The following is a 20,146-nucleotide window of genomic DNA, read 5'->3' on the forward strand; positions in this document are numbered from 1 at the left end:
GTCATGTGATCAAGGGACAAAAACTCCAAACTTAAATGTATCCTGCAGGATTCATCTACTACCCAGTGAGGGTGGGAGGAAGACTTAACAAGAGACAGGACCGAAAGTTTGTCTGAAGAGAAATTATGTTTTATAGTGGTATCATTTTTCATATATGACTTTGTATAAACTAGAATTTAAACAGCATAAAACATTTTCATTTGTAATTCATGTTAATGTGAATAATTATTTTGATGGTTGTGATTTTAAAGGAAACACATTTTGGATTGTTGCTTCAAAGCTTCTTTTTTTAAAGATTTTTTTTTTCTTGTAGACAAATAAATCAAGAAACTAGCTGGCTAACTAAACTCGGACAAACATAACTATTAACTGCAGTCCAGCTTTCTTAACAACATCACATATCATGATAATCATAAACATGTTATTAGTGGAAAAATACATGAGAATAACGAAATAAACAGAGATTTTAAAGTTTATTCAGTGTTTATAAATCAAATTGTAATTATTTCAGATTTTTTGGTGCAATGGTAATGTTATGTATGAAAATTTGAGTGAAAATAAATACTGTTTCCTCTTATTTTTTTTTATAATTTCTCTACTGGTAAAGTTAGAAAAATGCCACATAGCTTTACAGTGTCTGTGCGATGTTGTGAGAGTGTTATTGGGAAATGAAGTACTACCAAATACTGAGTGACTAGATGACAAGTAAACTGTATCAGCCTAAGATGCAACAGAAATGAGCAAAAATCTCTTTAAATATCTTTAATCGTGACATCAGCTTTAGATGGTTTTGCTATTTTCATAGATAAACTTCTTGATGTTGTCTTGTATCCAGTCACTGAAGGCGGAGACTCGAGTGAACACTGAGGGCTTCTTGTCTCTGATGCAGCCCTGAGGTCCAAAGCTGACAACGCCATGCACTTCCCAGTCTGTGTTTGTTCCTGAAGCTGTGCAGGCAAAAGGACCTCCTGAGTCTCCCTACAAGAGAATAGGACCAGCAAATTTGTAAAAATTACTTAAAATGCATGAGGTAACATTTAGATTGCATAGAAAAAGGCAGTGTTGTGTTTTATAAAGCTGTTTAGTGCCATTTCGCTGTTTGCATGGTTGCCTATTATGGGAAATAAATAATGTTCATATGTACTTTGGTCCAATTATGCTTGTAAACTGGGCAGCGGGCATCTCCAATCAAGGCTGAATGACCACAAACAAAACAGCAAGCAGGGTGTTACACAGAAAGGTAGCACAATCAAGAGAGGCCACCACTGTTATCTAATGTTTAGAAGCTGAAGAGCGGATAATACTTGGTTACTGAAATGCCCCTCAAGCTATTTTCAGAGTATGAGCTTTTGTATTGTGTCTTCTGACCTGGCAGGCTGACTTAAGCTCATCTGGGGACTCATAGCCAGCGCAGATCATAGAGGGCCTGAGGGTATCCCACCAATATGCAGGCTTACTGCAGGTCTGGAAGTCGATAATAGGAAGAGCTGCCTGGTTCAGCTTTTCAGACACTTTGGGGAACAAATTGCCTGTGACAGAAATAAAAAGTGAAGTGTTTATTATGTAAGCTTGTTTTTGTTATTCATATTCTTTTATTGAGTTTACAGGGCATATAGAAAGTACTCAAACTTTTCAGTATAAAGGAGAAACTTATTATATTCATACCTAACTGAAGTTACCTCCAGTTTCTTGAGGAGCATAGCAATTACAACTACAAAATGCTGCTTCTACCTTTCTCGTCTCCCCAGCCAGTGACAAAGCACTTTGTTCCCGCAGGCATCACAATCCCTGGTTTGGGCAGACATATGGGGCTGATCTCCCTCGTCATATTGACAGGCTTGGTCAAATGCACTAGCGCGATGTCGTTGGTGATGTCACTCTTATCCTGCTCGTAAGCAAACCCCTCATGGCGGATGATCCCATCTACCTTGTAGCATTCCTGTGCCGAGGGAATATGCATGGAGGAGTTCATGTGGTGTTTCCCCAAACACATTCGCCAATAGGAAGGTTTATTCAGTGGACTGAAAAGCAAATAGAAGATAAGTGTGAGGTAAACAGTTATTTTAAATTTCCTTTGTTTTATTGTAAATTTTTTTCTGTGTGTCTGTCTGATGCTTGAAGTAAGATTGAACATCAATCATAGAGACTTGACAGCTAAAACAATGAAGATGATATCTCCACCTCCACATGGTCACGTTTAATCCCTGAACACAGAGTTTAATCATTACAGAACATGGAGTAATCAAACTGCATGGAAAGCAGGAAGCTGGAAATCGACAACAAGTGGCAGCCTTACAACATGAAACAGTGAGCAGCAGTCAGGATCCATTCCTCATGAATCAAAGAACCACCACAACCATGCATGTAAGGGATGGGATTCATTGGTGAAGCCTGAAGAAAAGAGAGATAATTTTTTATTAATTTATTGATTTTTTCCCATCATTGAATAGCAGGCACAGAGAGGGGCAGAACCTAAATGTACCTGCATGGAGACTTGCCAGGGCCAGGAGTGTGGGATCGCCTCCTCCCCGTTAACCACCCTCAGAGTGGATGTATTTGGTGTCACTGCTGGTTTGCCACATTCTTTTGGCCAGTCTAATAGAAAAAAGAATGCTTGATCAAAATAAAAATGAATTATATAATAAAGTTTCATACGCTAGTCTTATGTATACCGAGAGAGCTTCACTATGAATCAACACATCCGAGTTGCTGTGTGCTGATCTTGAGCTCCACTTACTGATAGTGACATTGTCCCATGGGTTTGGAGCAGAAGGAGGTAAAGTTGGGATGACACTGGTATCAGTTGTCCAGTAACCACGAAAACCTTTCTGCTGATTGGCTCCATTACTAAAGAAACGGATGATAACTGTGTTGCTAGGGATGGTGAAGGCTGGTGGTGGGGCAAAGCCACAAAACTGACCTGCAGGCCGGACAAAAAAATGTTTTCCTCAGCAATAAACTGTACGAGTGGATATAAAAGAATTTCTAGAACAATGACTAACCTAGTGACGCCAGGCTGTCTCCATTAAAGATTTCTAAGTAGTCCAGACAGTGTCCTAACATGTTCACAGCTTGCAGTTCAAAGTGAGTGAAGGCTACATGGATATTTTTTGATGAAGGAATGTTGATATGCCATGTGCACACAGTCTGGCCTTGGTAGTCGTTAGGCCAGTTTGGAGAAGTGATTTCACCTCGTTCACTGCTAAAACTTCCTCCACAAGGAGCTGCAGTGGAAGGAGATGGAAGCAAACAGAAAAACAAGGAAGATAAAAAGCAGACAGAGATATGCATTCTGTCTGGAGGGTATTCATTTAGTTGTTTTTTAAAATTATTTATTTATTTTTATTCCCAGCTCACCTTCTGTAGGATCTACTGCCCTCCAGGTGGCAGTGAAGCCTGTGTCCACCACCTTATCATTGGAAGAGAAGCTGATTTTAAGTGTATTTCCATCACTCACCATATCTTCAGGGGGGACATGACTGCAGTAGGTGCCTTTGGTTAACAAAAAAGATACAGCATGATATTACTTTCAATGTGTGATGAATGAGTTGATACTATGCGTAAGCTGTCTTCCAGTCAGAAACATTTTAGACAACTAAAGGTTTACCTGCCAGCTCCAAATACATTGATTTGCCTCCAGTGAGGTGCAGGCAAACACATAAATACAAAATGTGAAAGCTACATCTCAAACATTTAAACAGTACAACTACATTTTGGGCAACAGCTTTATTTCACTCTTAGATGTATGTCTAGATTTATATTATTTTCTTGTATGTGCACTGGACCTGTCTTATCCTGAAGAAAGGTTTTAAAAAATGCCAGACTTTAGTAGCTGCAATAATTTGTCACTGTAACATGATGTGTTTTGCACAAGCTAACAGACTATAGCAGATATTTACGTACCCAGATTTCCTACTCTGTCAGTGAGGCTGACTTTGTCATTTAGACACATCTGACTCTCCTCCAGGGAGAAGCTGTTGAAATGGAGGTGGACCAATTTGCCTGCAGGCACTTGAATGTTCCACTGGCACCGGGCTTTGTTGCTATAGCTGCCAGGATGACCCATAGAGGATATGGTACCACCTGTGCCAGTCAGGTCCTTTGGCCCTCCACAGCCAGATGCTACACAGACAGGACAGAAGGTGAAAACCAGCGATACACTCTAGCGATATAATTAGTCTCATATTGACTTTGTAAGCAAAGTATGTCAGTTTAGGTGGCTGGATTCATACTGTGCTCATTGTAGATGTCTCTGCGCATAACATTTGTAATCCAAGGGAGGTAGGCAGAGGAGCGAGTGAACACAGACGGCTTCTTATTCATGATGCATCCAATAGGACCAAAGCTGGTTATACCATGAACCTCCCAGGGACCAGCAGGGGTATCCTGGCAAACTAGTGGGCCACCTGAATCTCCCTGTCAAAGTCACAGATGCATTTAAGAAAATACTGTTATTTTGTTTGTGAAAGGAATGCAGCTTTTCATGACGTACTTCTTTTACCTGACAGACAGACTTAAGCTCATCAGGCAGTGTGTAACCACAACAGATCATAGAGGTCTTGACCTGGAACCACCAGTAATCCATCCTTTTACAGGTGTCATAAGGCACAACAGGCAGGGCAACCTGGTTGAGGGTCTCTGAAGCTTTTGCATTTAGAGAATCACCTAATAATACCCACAAAAACAGGAGGTATTTGCACATTAGCTCCAGCAGATGGCATGCAAGCTATACAGCAATTCTGTCAGGTTTTTTTTTTTATTTTTTAATTTATTTTAAAATTTTTTCAGGGTTAGAGCATTTTTCTTTGACTAACACATAACTTTACGGTAGGCGCAATCTGACTACACCTGTAAAAGCATGCAAATGTTTAAAAAAACAAACAAAAAAACAAAACAAGCAAAAAAAATCTGTCTGTTAATGAATATGAAGCAGAGACAACACCTGTCTCATCTCCCCAGCCGGTGGCGTAGCACTTCTTTCCACCAGGTAGGATTTCCTCCTCAGAGGGAAGGCAAGCATATGATATCTCATCACTGAGTATCACCTCTTCCCCCAGCCTGACTAGGGCAATGTCAAACTCCACCGTGGGCACTGAGGGATACTTGAAGCCTTCATGGCGATAGATCCCAGATATGCTGATGCAGTGCTCACTAGGCTCGGTGTAGGTCAGGTTGTGTTTGCCAAGGCACATGCGCCAGCGCTGCAGTTCATCCGCATATCTGGGTAGAAAATTAATCAGTGATTATAGAGTATATGCACAGGCAGTATATATCCATCACTGTCAGTATAAACTAACAACAATTCCTGTTTTACAAAAATCCATCTCAAACACATTTAGGTCACAGAATCCACAGTGCACCAAAAACTCCCTCTAAACAACACCGTATATCATTAGCTAATGCGGTGAGGCATCTCTAACAAGTATTAACTCTTATACTGTAGTGAAAGCTCAGACACAGATAGCTGCCTTCTGAAATGTCACAAATGGGTTTCTGGAAAAGAGTCATTAAGAACCTGGATTACTTCTCTCCTGCTAAGATGTCTCTGCAGCATTTTTGCATGTTCTTCTTTTACCTTATAAAGCAGTGAGCTGCTGTAAGTACCCAGTTCTTGTGTATCAGAGTCCCTCCACAGATATGGGAGAACCTGGGTTCTGGTTGACTAGCTGGCCAGACCTAAAACAAGCACACAGTGAATTCATTTAGTTCTACTAATTAACTGATTAACAGCACTAAAAGAACATTTGTGATGCAGAGAGGAAAGTGTAATTGATGAGATAAACTCTCATATTCTATATTCGAGTGAATCTTTCTACATGAGAGGAGAGACTCACCTGCATGGACACTTGCCAGGGCCAGGAGTGTGGTATGGCTGGCTCTCCATTCACAATGCGTGACACAACAGCAGGAGGAATGGCTGGTTTCCCACATGCACTGGGCCAGTCTGCATGAGGTTTGTTTGTGTATGAATAAAGCCAGAATATACAATGCAAATCTGCTTCTAATAGACTACCCTTATGTTGCAGGAACATGCTGTTCAATTGCTGACTGCAGCACGCTGTTTTGTGTTTGATTTTTGTATTTTGCATTTTTTAAATTCATTTTACAATATTATGCAACTGAAAGTCCTTTTGCTTTTGGCTCTCACCAATCTGTTTATCAGCAGTGATATCTTCTTTGATATCTGCATGCAAACATAATACCAAGCTCTCCTGCAAATTGCAAAGCAAAAGTCATTTGGATCAAGACCTGCATATAGATGCAAATTTATTATGATTACACAAAGAGTAAATTATTCCTCTCACACTTATCTCATATTTTCCCCCTTCATCTGTTTCTATCACCCACACCAAAAATAGTGCAACACTGCCAGGGCTTCAGTGGAAAAATCCTATAAGCTGCAGAGTCCATCTATAAACGTCTATTTCAGTAAATGGTTTGAGAGTGGCTCGGGCCACCTGGGGCTCATCCCTGGGTGAAGAATGGAAACCATGCGACAAGTAGCAAGGAAGGAAAGTGAAGCACTAGGTCACTTCACATTGTGTTCTCAGCACACCAAATCACCTTGGTTAAATTCTTGATGAGGGTAGAGTAAACATGAACCTGGTGGATAGCTGGAAGGTGTCTTTGCAGCAGCACTGCAATAGCTGTTTGTAATCATGCCAGTCCTGCTAGCCTGAGGACAGTGGATAGTACAGCTGGACAATTTTAAAAATAGAATAGATATTTAAGGTAGAACCATATCATGCTTGTCCTAATGTAATATACTTATTTCATTTTTTAAAATGCATCGATGTTACTATGAACATGCTGCAGTATATGGAACATGATGACTCTTATTTTCAAGCTAGCTATCATTCATAGTACCAAAAAGTTTACTTTTAAAAGGGCCACTACTGAACTTTGGTAGCTTTTCTTACTGAAATGCCCCCTACTGACGGCTAATTTAGCATCCATCTTTCATCCTATCTTTTCCCTGAGTCCTCTCTAGCACAGTAAAAGTCATTCCAAAGGTGAGTCTGGTCTTGCTTTCCTTGTTTCCTCCAATAATGTCCTCTTGCGTTTCTTTGCTGATTCAGGCATGGCAGATTGTTTTATTACTGTTGCTCCCCTGAGCCTTAACAAAGGCTAATTCAGGATCCATCTTGTATCCTGCCTCTTTTCTGAGTTCTCTCCATCCAATGAAATTCAGTTCAATGTTGACCCTTGCAATGTCACCTCTCTCTTTTTCTTCACTTCGTTCCTTCATTTCTTTGCTTAGTCAGCCACGATGTGCTTCCAAAACGGCCAGCTCCTGGCTGGAACGCAGTTATGAAGTGCGTTTTCTCATTTCTGGGCTGCACCAGGGCAACAATGGCTCCAGGATATGTGCATAATGAATGTCGGTTTGCCATCAAAAGGAGTGAGAAGCCAGAGTTTTAAGTAAACTTATGTAGCGTTGCTTTGAAATTCTTCACCGTGCTCAAAAACAGACAAAAAAAAATGAAAAAAAGTTCCTTTTTTCACTACAAAATTAATATGTCTTTGCATTTTAGAAGTGAGTACTGACCCAATTTATTTGGTATGTTTACACAATAATTAAACTGAATGTTTAACAACATTGAGGGTGTGTCAGAATATTACAACAGTTGATATATTTTTGCACTTTTAGGTTGTTATTGCTAATGTGTTAGCAGGTAGGTGCCTTAATAAAAAAGGAATGAACATAGATTAAGAGCCGCAATCAGTTGAAAGATTTTTTTCTTTAAGAAAACAGCAGCCTTATGCTACTGCAAACACAGTTGATGAGAGTGGAGTTTATATTAGATGACTAAAATAAATGCTCTACAGAGCTGTAGGATAATGCAGATCTTTCCTTTATTAACACCCATTTTGTTATTTGTTCCATTTCAAAACACAGATTGGTGCATCTGAGTAGTGTTTGGCAAATTATGGGAAATGTTGAACTGACAAAGATACTCTACCTATGGGGATGTTGTCCCAAGGATTGGGCTGAACAGGTGGCTCAGTGGGAGCAGGCAGAGCGGAGTTTGTAGTCCAGTAGGCCCTGAAGCCTTTGCCCTCAGTAAATAAGTCTGTATGAAAGCGAATCAGCAGCCTGTTGCCTTTTGTCTGGATGGTAAGAGGCTGTGTTGTTCCACAAAATGGACCTAAGTGGATTAAAAGTATAATTTATACATTGTAAATAAACAGAGACCAAAGCTGCAGGGCTCACAGGTAAATTATTATTATAAAAGTGAATGGTTTTGGTGACAGCTAGACATATATTAAATCTGCTTACCATGCTTTTGATTCAGTGTATTTGTAACACTGTTGATGTCATATACCATAATGTTATCATAGCACGTGGAAGCAAAGAAATCTTTGGCTTCCAGGTCAAAATGAGTGAATTTCAGTGTGATTTTTTTCCCTAAAGGTGAAACAATGTTCCACATGCACTCGGTGTTAGCCTTGTAGTTCATAGGCCAGTTCTGGGACTTGATAATCCCGGTTTCCTCTTTGGAAGAAAAGCCACAGCCCTGGATTTCTGAAACAGGAAAAAAGAAATGAGAGAAAATGAACAAGATGCATGATTTGATAAATATAGACAAGTTGCAGTATGTTAGAAAACAACGTCATTGAGCAGATATAAAATCTTTTCATGGTTTAATGTGAACACGACCTCAGTCAGGTTATTTTGCCCCATTTTTTGTATCAGTGTTAAAAAGCATTTTTATTTACTGTGAGTAATCTAAACTACTAGAACTACTTTAGCTTTAAGATATTTGAAATGTTAATTTCTCAAGTAAAATAACAATAAATGGTTATATAAAACGTTTCTGTACTTATAAGAGGAGCATCTTTTAGAGTAAAGGTATGTAGGTGTTAAGTCCCATATAAATCAACAACAGCACCTTGTACTGAATATGGAGATTTACTGTAATAATCTTTAATTAATAGTTTCATAAAAATAAATAAAGATTAATAAGATCTATTAAAATCTTACTCTGTCCATATTCTGATTACAGTCTGATGGTATGTGCATAGAAGAATAAATATAGAATAAATATAAGCATTATCTAAGAAACACCACTCCATTTCATAAAGGAGAACCAAAGAGAACTGGAAACAACCTGTGGTCCAAGAATAAAAATCTTTTTCAAGCTCATGGACACTGTTTTGGAACAACTGCTATAGATGCTGATGTCTTTTTTAAGTAGGTCCTTTGCACATATTACAACAGTGCAGCTCTTTAGTAGAAAGCATAAGTAGCAAAGCATTTTGATATCTACAGCAGCTTCTCTCCACAGTTCTCTCTGAGTGTTGTTAAAAGGAACTGTGAGCTCTTTTCTTTTCTGTCTTTTTAGGTCTGTCACTGGATTGAATGTTTAAATTACTTACAAATCATTGTATTTGTTTTTTGTTTTGAGTTTACATGTCATCCTAACTTTTCTCCATCATTCTCTAGCTGATTTATTACCTTTCCTATCCCACGTGGAGATTCAAATCGCTTTCTTGCCCAACAATCAAGATGATAAAAGATAGCTTTATCTTGTTCTTGTACTTTGACCTGTGGTTTGACAGAACTGACACTGATTTGCACCAGAGGTGTTGAGTGGCTTTAAAAACATGCTGTTTAAGCTATGTGTGTTGGCTGTATTTATGTCGCAGTCCTAAGTACCTGCAATATCCTCAGGATACACTGCCTCCCACTTGGCAGAGAATCCTCGGTCTGTGAGGCGACTGTCAGACTGGAAGGTGACGGATATTGTCTCACTGGCGCTGACCAACAGTGGGGGAAGGAGGAAGCCACAGTGTGTACCTAATAAAGAAGAAGGGTTGGATGAGTTGGATTAATGGTGATCAACCGGATCAATGGAGAAGTTTTTTTTTTTAATGTCCTGAAACCTTACAATATAAGGTCAATATACGTGACACTGTGCCTCCATTTTGTCTACCATCACTTTGTACTTGATGCATTTAGCTCAGGTGCTCCATGAAAAGCAGATTAGTTGAAAAGACCTTAGAACAAATATGGCATTTATTTACACAACAATGAATAGAAGACGTGCAAAATATTATTTATGAAATTGGTTTATTAAGGTTTTTTAAAATGTTATGTCAGGCTTGTCTCACTGGGATAAACAATATTAATATAGCTTTTCCCACTGTGGCTACAAGTGGTAATTATGAGCAAAGGTAAAGTAAAGATCAATACATCTATTCTACAGTCATTTAGGAGACGCTCTTCTCCAAAGCAGCTTAGGTGGTTAGGCAGTAGCATTAAGGGTCTTGTCTAAGGACCCAACTGGTGGGATTTAAACTTGGGTCTCCTGCATGGGAGATGGATGTCCTGCCAACTCTCAGTCTAATGATGTGTTATTTCTTCTTTAACAAATTCTCTAAAGGATGCTATGTGCCCTTAGATTTCCTGAATTTTGAGTTTTTAGAGCAGATCTTAAGCTATTTATTCTTATTTCTGCTTTTTCACACAATCAGATGCACACTCAGCTAAAACACTGTCATCACCTCGCTGTGTGTGTTGCACAGACAGGGTGTGCCTTAGTGCTTTAGTCCTTGAGAACTCAGCAAAAGATAGAGCTTTGTCAACCCCACTGCAGCCAGTGAAGTGAATAATGAGAGGTAATTTATAGTTTGCTGGGGAGTTTGCAAAGAAGATCCTGATGAACCGTTTTACAGCACTAGGTGCAGCACTTAAGCAGTATTACGATAACTGAGGTGTTAGCCAAACAAGATGTACCAAGGATCCACATTAACAGATGTTAATCATTATTTAGTGTTTCTGTAGTGGTGAAACAGCAAGTTCAAAGCACATAAATAAGCAAAATGTGCAGTGTCTCAAGTTCACAGTTCACAAATTTCACGTGTCTGATTAAACACATGTATATGCATATAATATAGCATATCATTACATAATGTTATATATCATTAGAATCAAGTTATAGCTCACCAAGAATGCTGTAGTTGTCTGAGATGATCAGTTTGTCCTCTTTGCACCGACCAGTCTCTCCTGTGATGGCCATGTCAGTGATCTGCAGTTTGACCAGAAGTCCTTTGGACACAGATATAATCCAGGAACTATTTGAATGAGCCGGATAAGAATTTGGGAAACCCAAAGATTGGATTTCTCCTTTTCTCCCCTTAATGATGACTGGACCATCACCCCCTGTGAAGAAAACCATTCTTGATCAGATCCACTTATTTTAAAGTTGTTTTCTTATTTATGGCTGATGAGAAACACATTACTTTGACATAGAACTACTTTATGAGCAAATTCATAATAAACTACTGTAATTGGTTCCTGGAGGAAACAGTGTTGTGTGCCAACAGCTTAGCTAGTAGAGATAGCTCAGGGTGATCCCCCTTACTCCTACATAGTCAAGTACATCTTAAATGCTGCTTCTCCATGTTTAGTCTGGACTCTGGTTTGGACTAGTTGACCAGAGTCTTTCAATCCAAAACCTCTGCTAGGTTTATATTCTCTGAACATATCACAGATGTATTCTGGGCCTAAACTATTCTGGGATTTGTAAAGAAGGGTTTTAAAATCTATTCTGTGACTGACTGGAAGCCAGTGTAAAGATTTTATAACTGGTGAGATGTGCTCAGATCTCTTAGTCCTGGTTAAAACTCTAGATGTTTAATGCTCTTTTTACTACCTTTACAGTCATCCAGTCTATTGGAGATGAATGCATGGATGAATCATAAAAAGTTGTCCTACTGCTGTCCTGCTAAATGGTTGATGTAGCGCTACTTGATGGCTTTTTACTGAATTTGCTTGGACATTGTCTTAAAAGAGACTGTGGAGCAGCACTTCAGGCCTTTTATCCACATTTCTGTAATTACTGTACGCTAACTATCAGTAGGCCTTAATATATTGGTTCAGTGTTACATTAGTATTGGTCCTACATGGGAAGATTGTTATTTTGCGTCTTACAACCCTTGTTTGTATTTTGGTTTTCCTTGTCTCTCCTTCAATCATGTTAATGACTGACTAAACAAACATAAACAAAATGCCTAAACTGTCTCCTCAAATTGTTTTTCTAGAATTATGTTTCTCACTTTCCCCCTTTAACCTACCTACAGGATGTAACAGTGATAAATAACACTGATTCCTGCTGGAATCCTTTTGAGTCAATGCTCTGAGTTAGACATCCATCTTTCTGGAGAGAGAGCCACCAGCGCTTCTAATCACACTTTCAACAAACTCAGAGCTTCCACAAAACCCTCTTCCTGGAATATTGCAGTAGTGTTTATTTAAATAAACAAGATGGGCATGAAAAAGAATTGTTTGGGGGATGAGACTCACCAGGAGTTGTGGAAGCTGGAGGGGTTTGTGTGCTTGGTCTGGGCGTGACTGTGGTAGTGGTGCTAGGAATGACAACAGGTGGAAGGCTGGACTTTGTATAAGTTGCACTAAATCCTTTTGATGTCAATCTGTTGTCAGATTTGAAGGTGACTACCATTGTGTTGCCACTGGATACAATTGGCTCTGGCATCACTCCGCCACATAATTTACCTGTGAAAAGAGCGAACAGTGTCAGATGCTTTAAAAGTAACAGCAATGTTCCAAACTTTCAGTTCTAACATTTGTAAATCATCCATGCTGCTTCAACACCAAAGTCTGTGCAGACAGATTTAAGTTCGTTAGACTTTAAATAGACTCCAGAATCTCAGTCCAATGTCTCTTCAAACTTTTAATTGAGCTCGTTTATTATTCATGGGCCTCTACAGTTTTTCATGTTGAACAAAACCCACAGTCTTTTCTGAAGTTCTGTCTCAGCACTTTGCCTTTTACACACATCCAGCTTCAACATAAACAGTGATGATGAGTGAAAATAGTGTAGTGTGTGTAGTAGATCTCTTCATTAGTGTGCAAGTTGGCTAGAATTAATTTAAAAAACAGTTCAACATATGTCTACATTCAGAATGTGCTGCAGCATGCTTACCCAGAACAGGAGAGCCAACCTTGTGGCCATCGTAAACCTGAATATAGTCTCCACATAATTCAGGGACCAGGTCGAAGGAGGTAAATGTCAGTCGGACCTTCTCGCCTTCAGGCACTGTAATTCTCCACTGATCCAAGGGACAAAAACAGGACAAACACACACTGTGGTATTTTGTAATGCAAAGAAAGATTCTAGCTTACAGTTTTTAGATGATATCAAAGAGCAAATGGTTGAACCCAAAAAGAAAAGTAAATTAAAAACTAACATGCAGTGTGATTAATGTTGTCAGTATCATGTTTCTCTAGTCTCATGGCAACTGTATGGGCCGCATTTCAACATACTGTAACTCACAAATAATTCCATCCCAGATTCCCCTTCTACTAGGACAGACGGTGATCCGTCAAGCTTAAGCACAGCTGCATGAAATAATGAAGACAGCCATAGCACCATATGACTCTGCATCCAAGCCCAGCATGCAGATACTTGCATCATCTCTGACTCTAATTTATTGTAATTAGATGCATGAATCACTCATCAAGGCCGTAAAGCACTGTCAAAATTAGCTTTGGAAATCCAAAGCTAATGGATTTGCTTTGAGGTGAAACTCTGAAACCTCTAGGTTTGTTGAACACCACATTATTAATCAATAAAAACACTTTGTGATCTATATTGAATTGAATTAGGGACATCTTTCAAGTAATGGGCTGCAGTTAAATTTGCACAATCGATAGGAGTAAACCTCATCTAACTCATTGGTTTCGCCATTGTCTCTTCTTCTGTGATTAGCTTTATCTGGCAAAAAAATCATGCTACATAATAGCTTAAACCTGGATTCACTTTATAAATTATTATCAAAGACATGTTGGAACTGAATGTGAAACGTTTGTGTATTTATCTTAAAAAGGACTCTTGGTGTTGACAAGAGTTTTTCCATGTTTTTCTATGCATCAGATTTATCTTCAAATATGTTCACATCTCTGTTTTTCTTATTAATTCCCAAGTTTTGGGGAAATAAATAAAAACAGATTTTAGATTATTTTCTGATCATGTGTTTATCAAGTAAAAGAAAGGAGTTTCCCGTTTACATATATACTCAGGCACCGTATGATGATACTACCAATTTCTGGTAGTATCACCAGTGGAGTTCTGGTACATCCTACTTTTATCAGTGCTCTTCAACATGTTTCTACTCTTTGAATGGAGTCTGCAGTTTGTTTTGCAAAATTAATAAGGCTCATACCTTATCAAGATCTCACAGCTGATGGTGTTTGCCAGTGTGAAAACAAAGTGTGGAGGGAATTGTATGTAAATGGAGGAATGCAGTGACAGAGATGAATCAATTAGCACTGTACATTCATGGTTATGTACAGGTATAATCAACATACAGAGGACAGTTCTATGGATCCCTGTTTAAATAAGGAGGAATTATGAACATTCAGTGGATGATTTTTGATCATAAAAAGACAAATACCCTCCTGGAAAGACAGCTGCTACCCCCTACCGTCCTAACTAATGGTTTGTGTTCTTCTGATGATTAATATCCAAATAAAAACTCTGTGTTGTTGGATCTTATCCAGGTCAAGGGCAATTTGTAAATGGAGCTAAATGTGGTTGTAAAAGTGGTGGACGCATGAGGAGAGCAACAAAAGTCGGGTGTATGTTGCGCATTCAGTTTAGATGGTTGAGGTTAGGGTACGGGGGCTAGAGAGTGCAGTGTATCACTGGAGAGTCCCTATGGTTGATGCTAACCAGACACTTGTGTGTATTTGTGCAGTGATGTTGCACTTATTTTAAGGCAGCTCTTTAATTTTCTGGTATGTTTCTGTATCTGTTGTCTTTGTGCAGTATGTCTCTTTTGGATGTTTTATGTCTTTAGCATTCCTTTGTAGTTTTGTCCATCATGTTCTTAAATAGATAAATCTAAAAGAATTTAAAAAAATAACACATCACTTTACATTTGATAACATTTACTAAAAAGATTTTTTGTGGAAAACAATATTGCACTCTTTTTTGATAATTCATGCTTTCAAGGGTTTAAGTTTATTTCTTCATTGTCCTTTGCATGTCTTTTGTTAATTCTGTATCTTTTTTAGTTTTATTTGTTGGTGATTTGCATCTATCCCTTGTCCTTGTTTTATTTATTTTGGTACTTGTTTGATTTACTTTACAAATGAAAAAAATTTACATTTAATTCCAAAAGAAGCCCCAGAAGAGGGCTTTCAGATTAACTTGACAGCTGGGTTTGTGCCCAGTTGTCCAATTCAGTAATCTTCCCATGATGTAACACAAACAGTGGAATCAAGGGAAGCATGTCTGCTTAAAAAGATCCCCCCAGCAGCATCTCTAATGCAGCATTTTATTTAGAAAAACTGAAAAGCCTGCAGTTATTGTCTCTTTTGAAGTTTTCGTCTCAACATAATCACTCCCTTTGTTAGGTGAAGTGTGAAGTGAAGTGTGAAACCTGAGGCATAAAAATACATATGCTGCTGTTTAATAAACACAGCAGCAAATGCCTCTGAAAGACCACTTCATACTTGTGGTCATGTGATCTTCTGTAATATAAAGTATCATTTAAAGCAGTTCCAATATAAATTAGTTATAGACTTGTACCAGATACTCATTTCAAGAAAATATGTCTGTGCATTGTGCTGTTTGATGCACTACAACCACACATGCGGATGCTGTTGGCACATTTGAGCTGCAGTGGCCATACCTGGTATAGTGCTGCATTTCTGTAGTTCTCCTCTGGAAAGCCTGGGGTCATCAGATTCCCCTGATCACCTTGGAAGAAACCACCAGCTCCAGCTATTTCTGGCAGCAGGAATAAAGGACACTTCAGCTGCACTGACAACTGATTATACCTGCAGTACAACCCTCCTCTTCCAAACAAGCTAGTGTTATAACTGATACATAGCTGAAATATATGTTGTCTCTTCCTCTTACCTGATGCAAGTTCTGGAGCCACAGCTGCATAATGAGCTTTGAATCCTTGATCTGTTTTTCTTTCATTAGTGATGAAGTTGATCATTAGGTAGTTGGAAAGAATTACAATTGGCATTGGTCTGATGTAGCCACAGAATCTACCTGAAGACACCATACAACACATTTGGAAAAGATTATCTACAAATTACATGAATAACAAACAAGTATACTGTATAAGGACAAAAAATTACCAAGAGGTAGCATATATTTTTGGAGTCTTTTGATCCATGTTTTAATTTTGTATGTCAGTCATTAATTACTTACTATGCACAAGACAATAGTAGCTATAGTAGCTGTTCAATATTATAATTTCATATTGTAATATTTACAACTGTTTATTAGGATACCTTGGATTGTAATTATTATCGGATTAGATATTTTATTAGATATTTGCTTTTAATACATAACCAATAAGTCTGACTTTGTTGTTACCTCACATTTGAAATTATTTTAAAAACTAAAAACATGCCCCATATTTCCCCTAATTAACTACCACTTGGCTGAAAAATGATTCCATACACAATATATATGTAAAAAAAAAGAAAGCCTGCTTCAAGCTGCAATCTGGTGGAAAACAAGTATTTAAACATGTAGCAGTTTTCAGTCGACCAGCAGGATTTTGTGGCTTACCAAGGATGGATGAATCCTTTTAGCCTTGAACAGATACCTGCCTGCCTAAAATAAGAGTCAACTCAAATTTTTAGAAATTATTTCTCTCCTCCCCTTAGGTAAGAAAAATATTTACCAATGTCTGTCAGTGTGTCTCGCAGCATAAGAAAGTCTGCCGTGCAGTGCTCGGTGTCCTCCAAAGCAAACTCCTCAAACCACAGATGAATCACCTGCAGCAGAAACATGCAGAGGTGCTTCATCTTTCTTGTTTTACATCTGAGAAGTCGATAAGAGAGACAGGCTGCTGAGAGGATAGGCAGGAGCAAGTGCTAAGTTCGAAATGTGTGTGCATGCATGTGTGAAAGAAAATATGTCAGTGCCTTTTTTATGTGTTTTTTTTGTGAGAAGAGGGGGAAGGCAGCTCATGAGTGAGTGAGGCTTGCAGGACAGCAGCCATGTTGGCAGAGAGGGAAGGATCAAGGATTGTATTTTGTCCTGTGGGTCTGGGGAGGAGAGCTGAAGAAAATGAAGGAGACGAGGCAGCCATCTGTCTACGATGCTGCAACTGCATTCCTCCCAGCTGTCCCTCTCTGCTTGGCTTCACATTAGACAGCTTCCATAATGTTAACTTGTCAAACTTTAGTGATTAGAAACCAGGCAACTCTGAACTGTTTCAATATGCACATTCCTGGAAAGCAGAGGTCATGTGTTGAAACTAGTTTTGAAAAAGAATCACAAACATTTTTTCAGAAAAATATTTTCTTTCATACTACAAAAATATAAATTCTTGATTCTTGTAAACTGTTCACCAAATCAACACCTGAAGTGGAATCATCTGCCTTTAGCTCTGAGCACAATATCAATTATTACTGCTGCTGCAAAAAATAAAAACTGTTCATATTTTTTTCAAAATGGCCACTCCTTACTGAAATGATGTTGTTTCTGGTCCACTTTGTTAAAGCTATTTAAAGAAGGATTAACTTGTCTGTGAGCAATATCTGAATCCACATCATATTGATGTTCATTAAATTTGTTTTCTAGATTTATAAAGGGTTGATTAGTTTTAAACCTCAAAGTTTTCGCTGTCTGGTGTTTGAAACAGCAGTGTTGCTAATTCCTGTCACCTTTTCAGGGTCCACAGTGATGGTCCACGTGCAGACGTTGCCGTTGTCGTAGCTGCTGGGGTAGTTCCCACTGGAGAAGGTGCCTGACTCTTCAATCATCTCCTGCAGACCCCCACACTCTGGACCTGAAAGAAAAAGGCTGTTACTCAGCTATCCTTTTGGAAAGCATAAAAAAATAATATACACTACCGTTCAAAAGTTTGGGGTCACTTTGCCATGGGATTCAATAGGAAAGTGACCCCAAACTTTTGAACGGTAGTGTAATTTTTTTTTTGTTTTTAACAGTGCTTAACAGTCCTGGGCCTTGTCAGATTTTTCATTTCATCATGTGCTGAATGTTTTTTATAGGTAAAAGGTCTGGACTGCAGGCAGGCCAGTTCAGGATCCAAATTTTTTCCCCTGTGAAGCCATGCTGTAGTGATATATGCCATATGTGGTTTAGCATTGTCTCACTGAAATATGCAAAGCCCTTTCTGAAACAGATTTTATCTGGATGGGAACATGTTTCTCTAAAACCATTATATGTCCTCCTGCATTATTGGCGCTTTCAAAGATGCCTAAGCTGCTCATTATACACCAGTGCAACCCCATACCTAAAGAGATGTAGGCTTTTGAACTGCCCATGATAAGAAGCTGGCTGGTCCCTCTCCTCTTTAGTCAACAGGATATAGCATCCATGATTTGCAAATTATTGCAAGCTGGTTTATTTACATTTTAAATATTGTTCCAGCATTTTTGAATTGGAGTTTTATATTATAAACTGTAAAGGTGTCCTTGTTTACTTGTAACAGCAAGTTTCAGTTCCAGAGCTGAACCACCAGCTCAGACTCTGGCCATTTCAATTGAATTGAGTGGGGACAGTCATGTGTTTACCAAATGTCCTTGAACAGTTGGTGAAATATTTCAGCTTGGATCAGAATATCGACCCAACTAACATGAGACCAACTATGGCTGAAAATAAGTCTGTAATGCTGAATTATTATTACACTAACAACAACACTGCAGGTAAGCAGAGATACACTTTACTGTGAACTTCCAACAATAAAAAAAAATACCTCATGGTATTTGCAGCAATAAATTAAAACCAACTGAAAAGCTGCAGTAAACCAACTTTAATATTTTTTATGTTGTCATCCACACAAGCAGGATGCTTGTGGCTGAAGTAGCTTTTTCAGTCAGTCGGGAGCACATCTGTGTTTAACAACAACATGATGGATTTTCTTTTTTATTAACATAAATGTAAACGTGGTCTTATCTATTCCTCTTGTGTAAAAAGAGAAGAGGATTCTTGAGACATAGATCATTTTATTATATTGTTTCTCATTTATTCATTGATGTTATGATGTTATGATGTTATGATGTTATGAAGGCCAAGTAAGTACAATCCACAGGTCTGTAACGCCACAAAGCTCTTTCTGATGCTATGTCTGTGTGATCATGGTGACGCAACAATTTCTTAAACCTTCAAGCCTTCATGGCTTGAAGGTCATGTGCATTAAGCCCCGAGACTTCCTCAGACTTCCTGAATCTTTCTACAGCATGGTGTACTGTAGGTGTAATGCTTTTCATGTTTTTTCTTTACTTGTTCATGCCATTCTGGTAGCGTCCAATAAAGTGTTGAGCCACAAATCATAATTGCTTGAATAGAGGAACTTTTAGTTTATTTTTTTTTATAACCAATGCTGACACCCTCACCTATGGACTGATATTCTGTGCTACTTCATGACAGCCCAGATCATAACATGAGCTGCAATTTAGTTTTATACTATACAGTCCTGATGCAAAACATCAGTTGTACTGTATGTCTTCTGTTTCTTTGCATTGTCCCTGATAAAAAACTAAAACAAATACAATCTGAAAATAAGAGCTGCAGAACTGGCACATGCCAAAAATAGCTAAATCTCTCCATTCACTTTAATATCTCTTATACAGTTGACAGAAAAACCAGCTAACTATGTCACTTCAGAAACCCAATTAAGATGAATATATTTAATTGTAATTCTATGAAACACACAGTTAATTGATATCAACATGAAAAGATTTTAGTAAGAGTTGTGCATAAAAACGACAAAGCAGGATGCATTTTAATCAAAACACTCACCTGCATGACTAGAAGAGTCATCCTTCTCAGTGAAGTAGATGACCACAAGCCCAATGCAGACGCCGGTCATTGCCACAAAGAGAAATATCAGACATTTTTCCAGGGCATTCAGACCCCTAGATCGACGACCCTTTACATCCATTAACCTTCACAGTGGCAAAGATGTACTAAACTGACTTTTCAGCAGTTCACCACCTTATAACCGACACGAAGAGAACCAAATCTGAACTTTGATCACAAAGATAAATCCCCGTTTGCCCATATGTAATACTGCAGCATTTAAAGCAGGTACTGGGGTGATCGTCATCAAGCCATAAATCATATAGTATCATAGCTGGAAGTTAATGATTGTTGATCCTCCTTCAAGCCCAATTATTGGA

The 20,146-nt window shown here is 38.5% G+C and overlaps 1 protein-coding gene across 1 annotated transcript; it reads right to left on the reverse strand.

The window, feature by feature from the left end:
- Window positions 1-531: 531 nt before the first annotated feature.
- zgc:154142 (uncharacterized protein LOC555481 homolog) lies at window positions 532-19,908 on the reverse strand. Its single transcript, XM_041981976.1, has 25 exons — window positions 19,767-19,908; window positions 17,666-17,784; window positions 16,678-16,771; window positions 15,894-16,034; window positions 15,664-15,761; window positions 12,951-13,077; window positions 12,311-12,520; window positions 10,952-11,167; window positions 9,662-9,802; window positions 8,282-8,527; window positions 7,965-8,150; window positions 5,835-5,944; window positions 5,576-5,676; window positions 4,943-5,220; window positions 4,502-4,665; window positions 4,233-4,416; window positions 3,904-4,122; window positions 3,360-3,492; window positions 3,003-3,238; window positions 2,738-2,920; window positions 2,483-2,595; window positions 2,297-2,391; window positions 1,732-2,021; window positions 1,369-1,529; window positions 532-978 (listed from the first exon to the last, which is right to left on the reverse strand). The coding sequence occupies exons 1-25, from the start codon at window positions 19,906-19,908 to the stop codon at window positions 781-783; spliced, it is 4,185 nt and encodes a 1,394-aa protein (XP_041837910.1). The 3' UTR covers window positions 532-780.
- Between the last annotated feature and the right edge of the window lie 238 nt (window positions 19,909-20,146).

The sequence above is a fragment of the Melanotaenia boesemani genome, chromosome 4 (assembly GCF_017639745.1).
Source record: "Melanotaenia boesemani isolate fMelBoe1 chromosome 4, fMelBoe1.pri, whole genome shotgun sequence".
Taxonomy (NCBI): Eukaryota; Metazoa; Chordata; class Actinopteri; order Atheriniformes; family Melanotaeniidae; genus Melanotaenia; species Melanotaenia boesemani.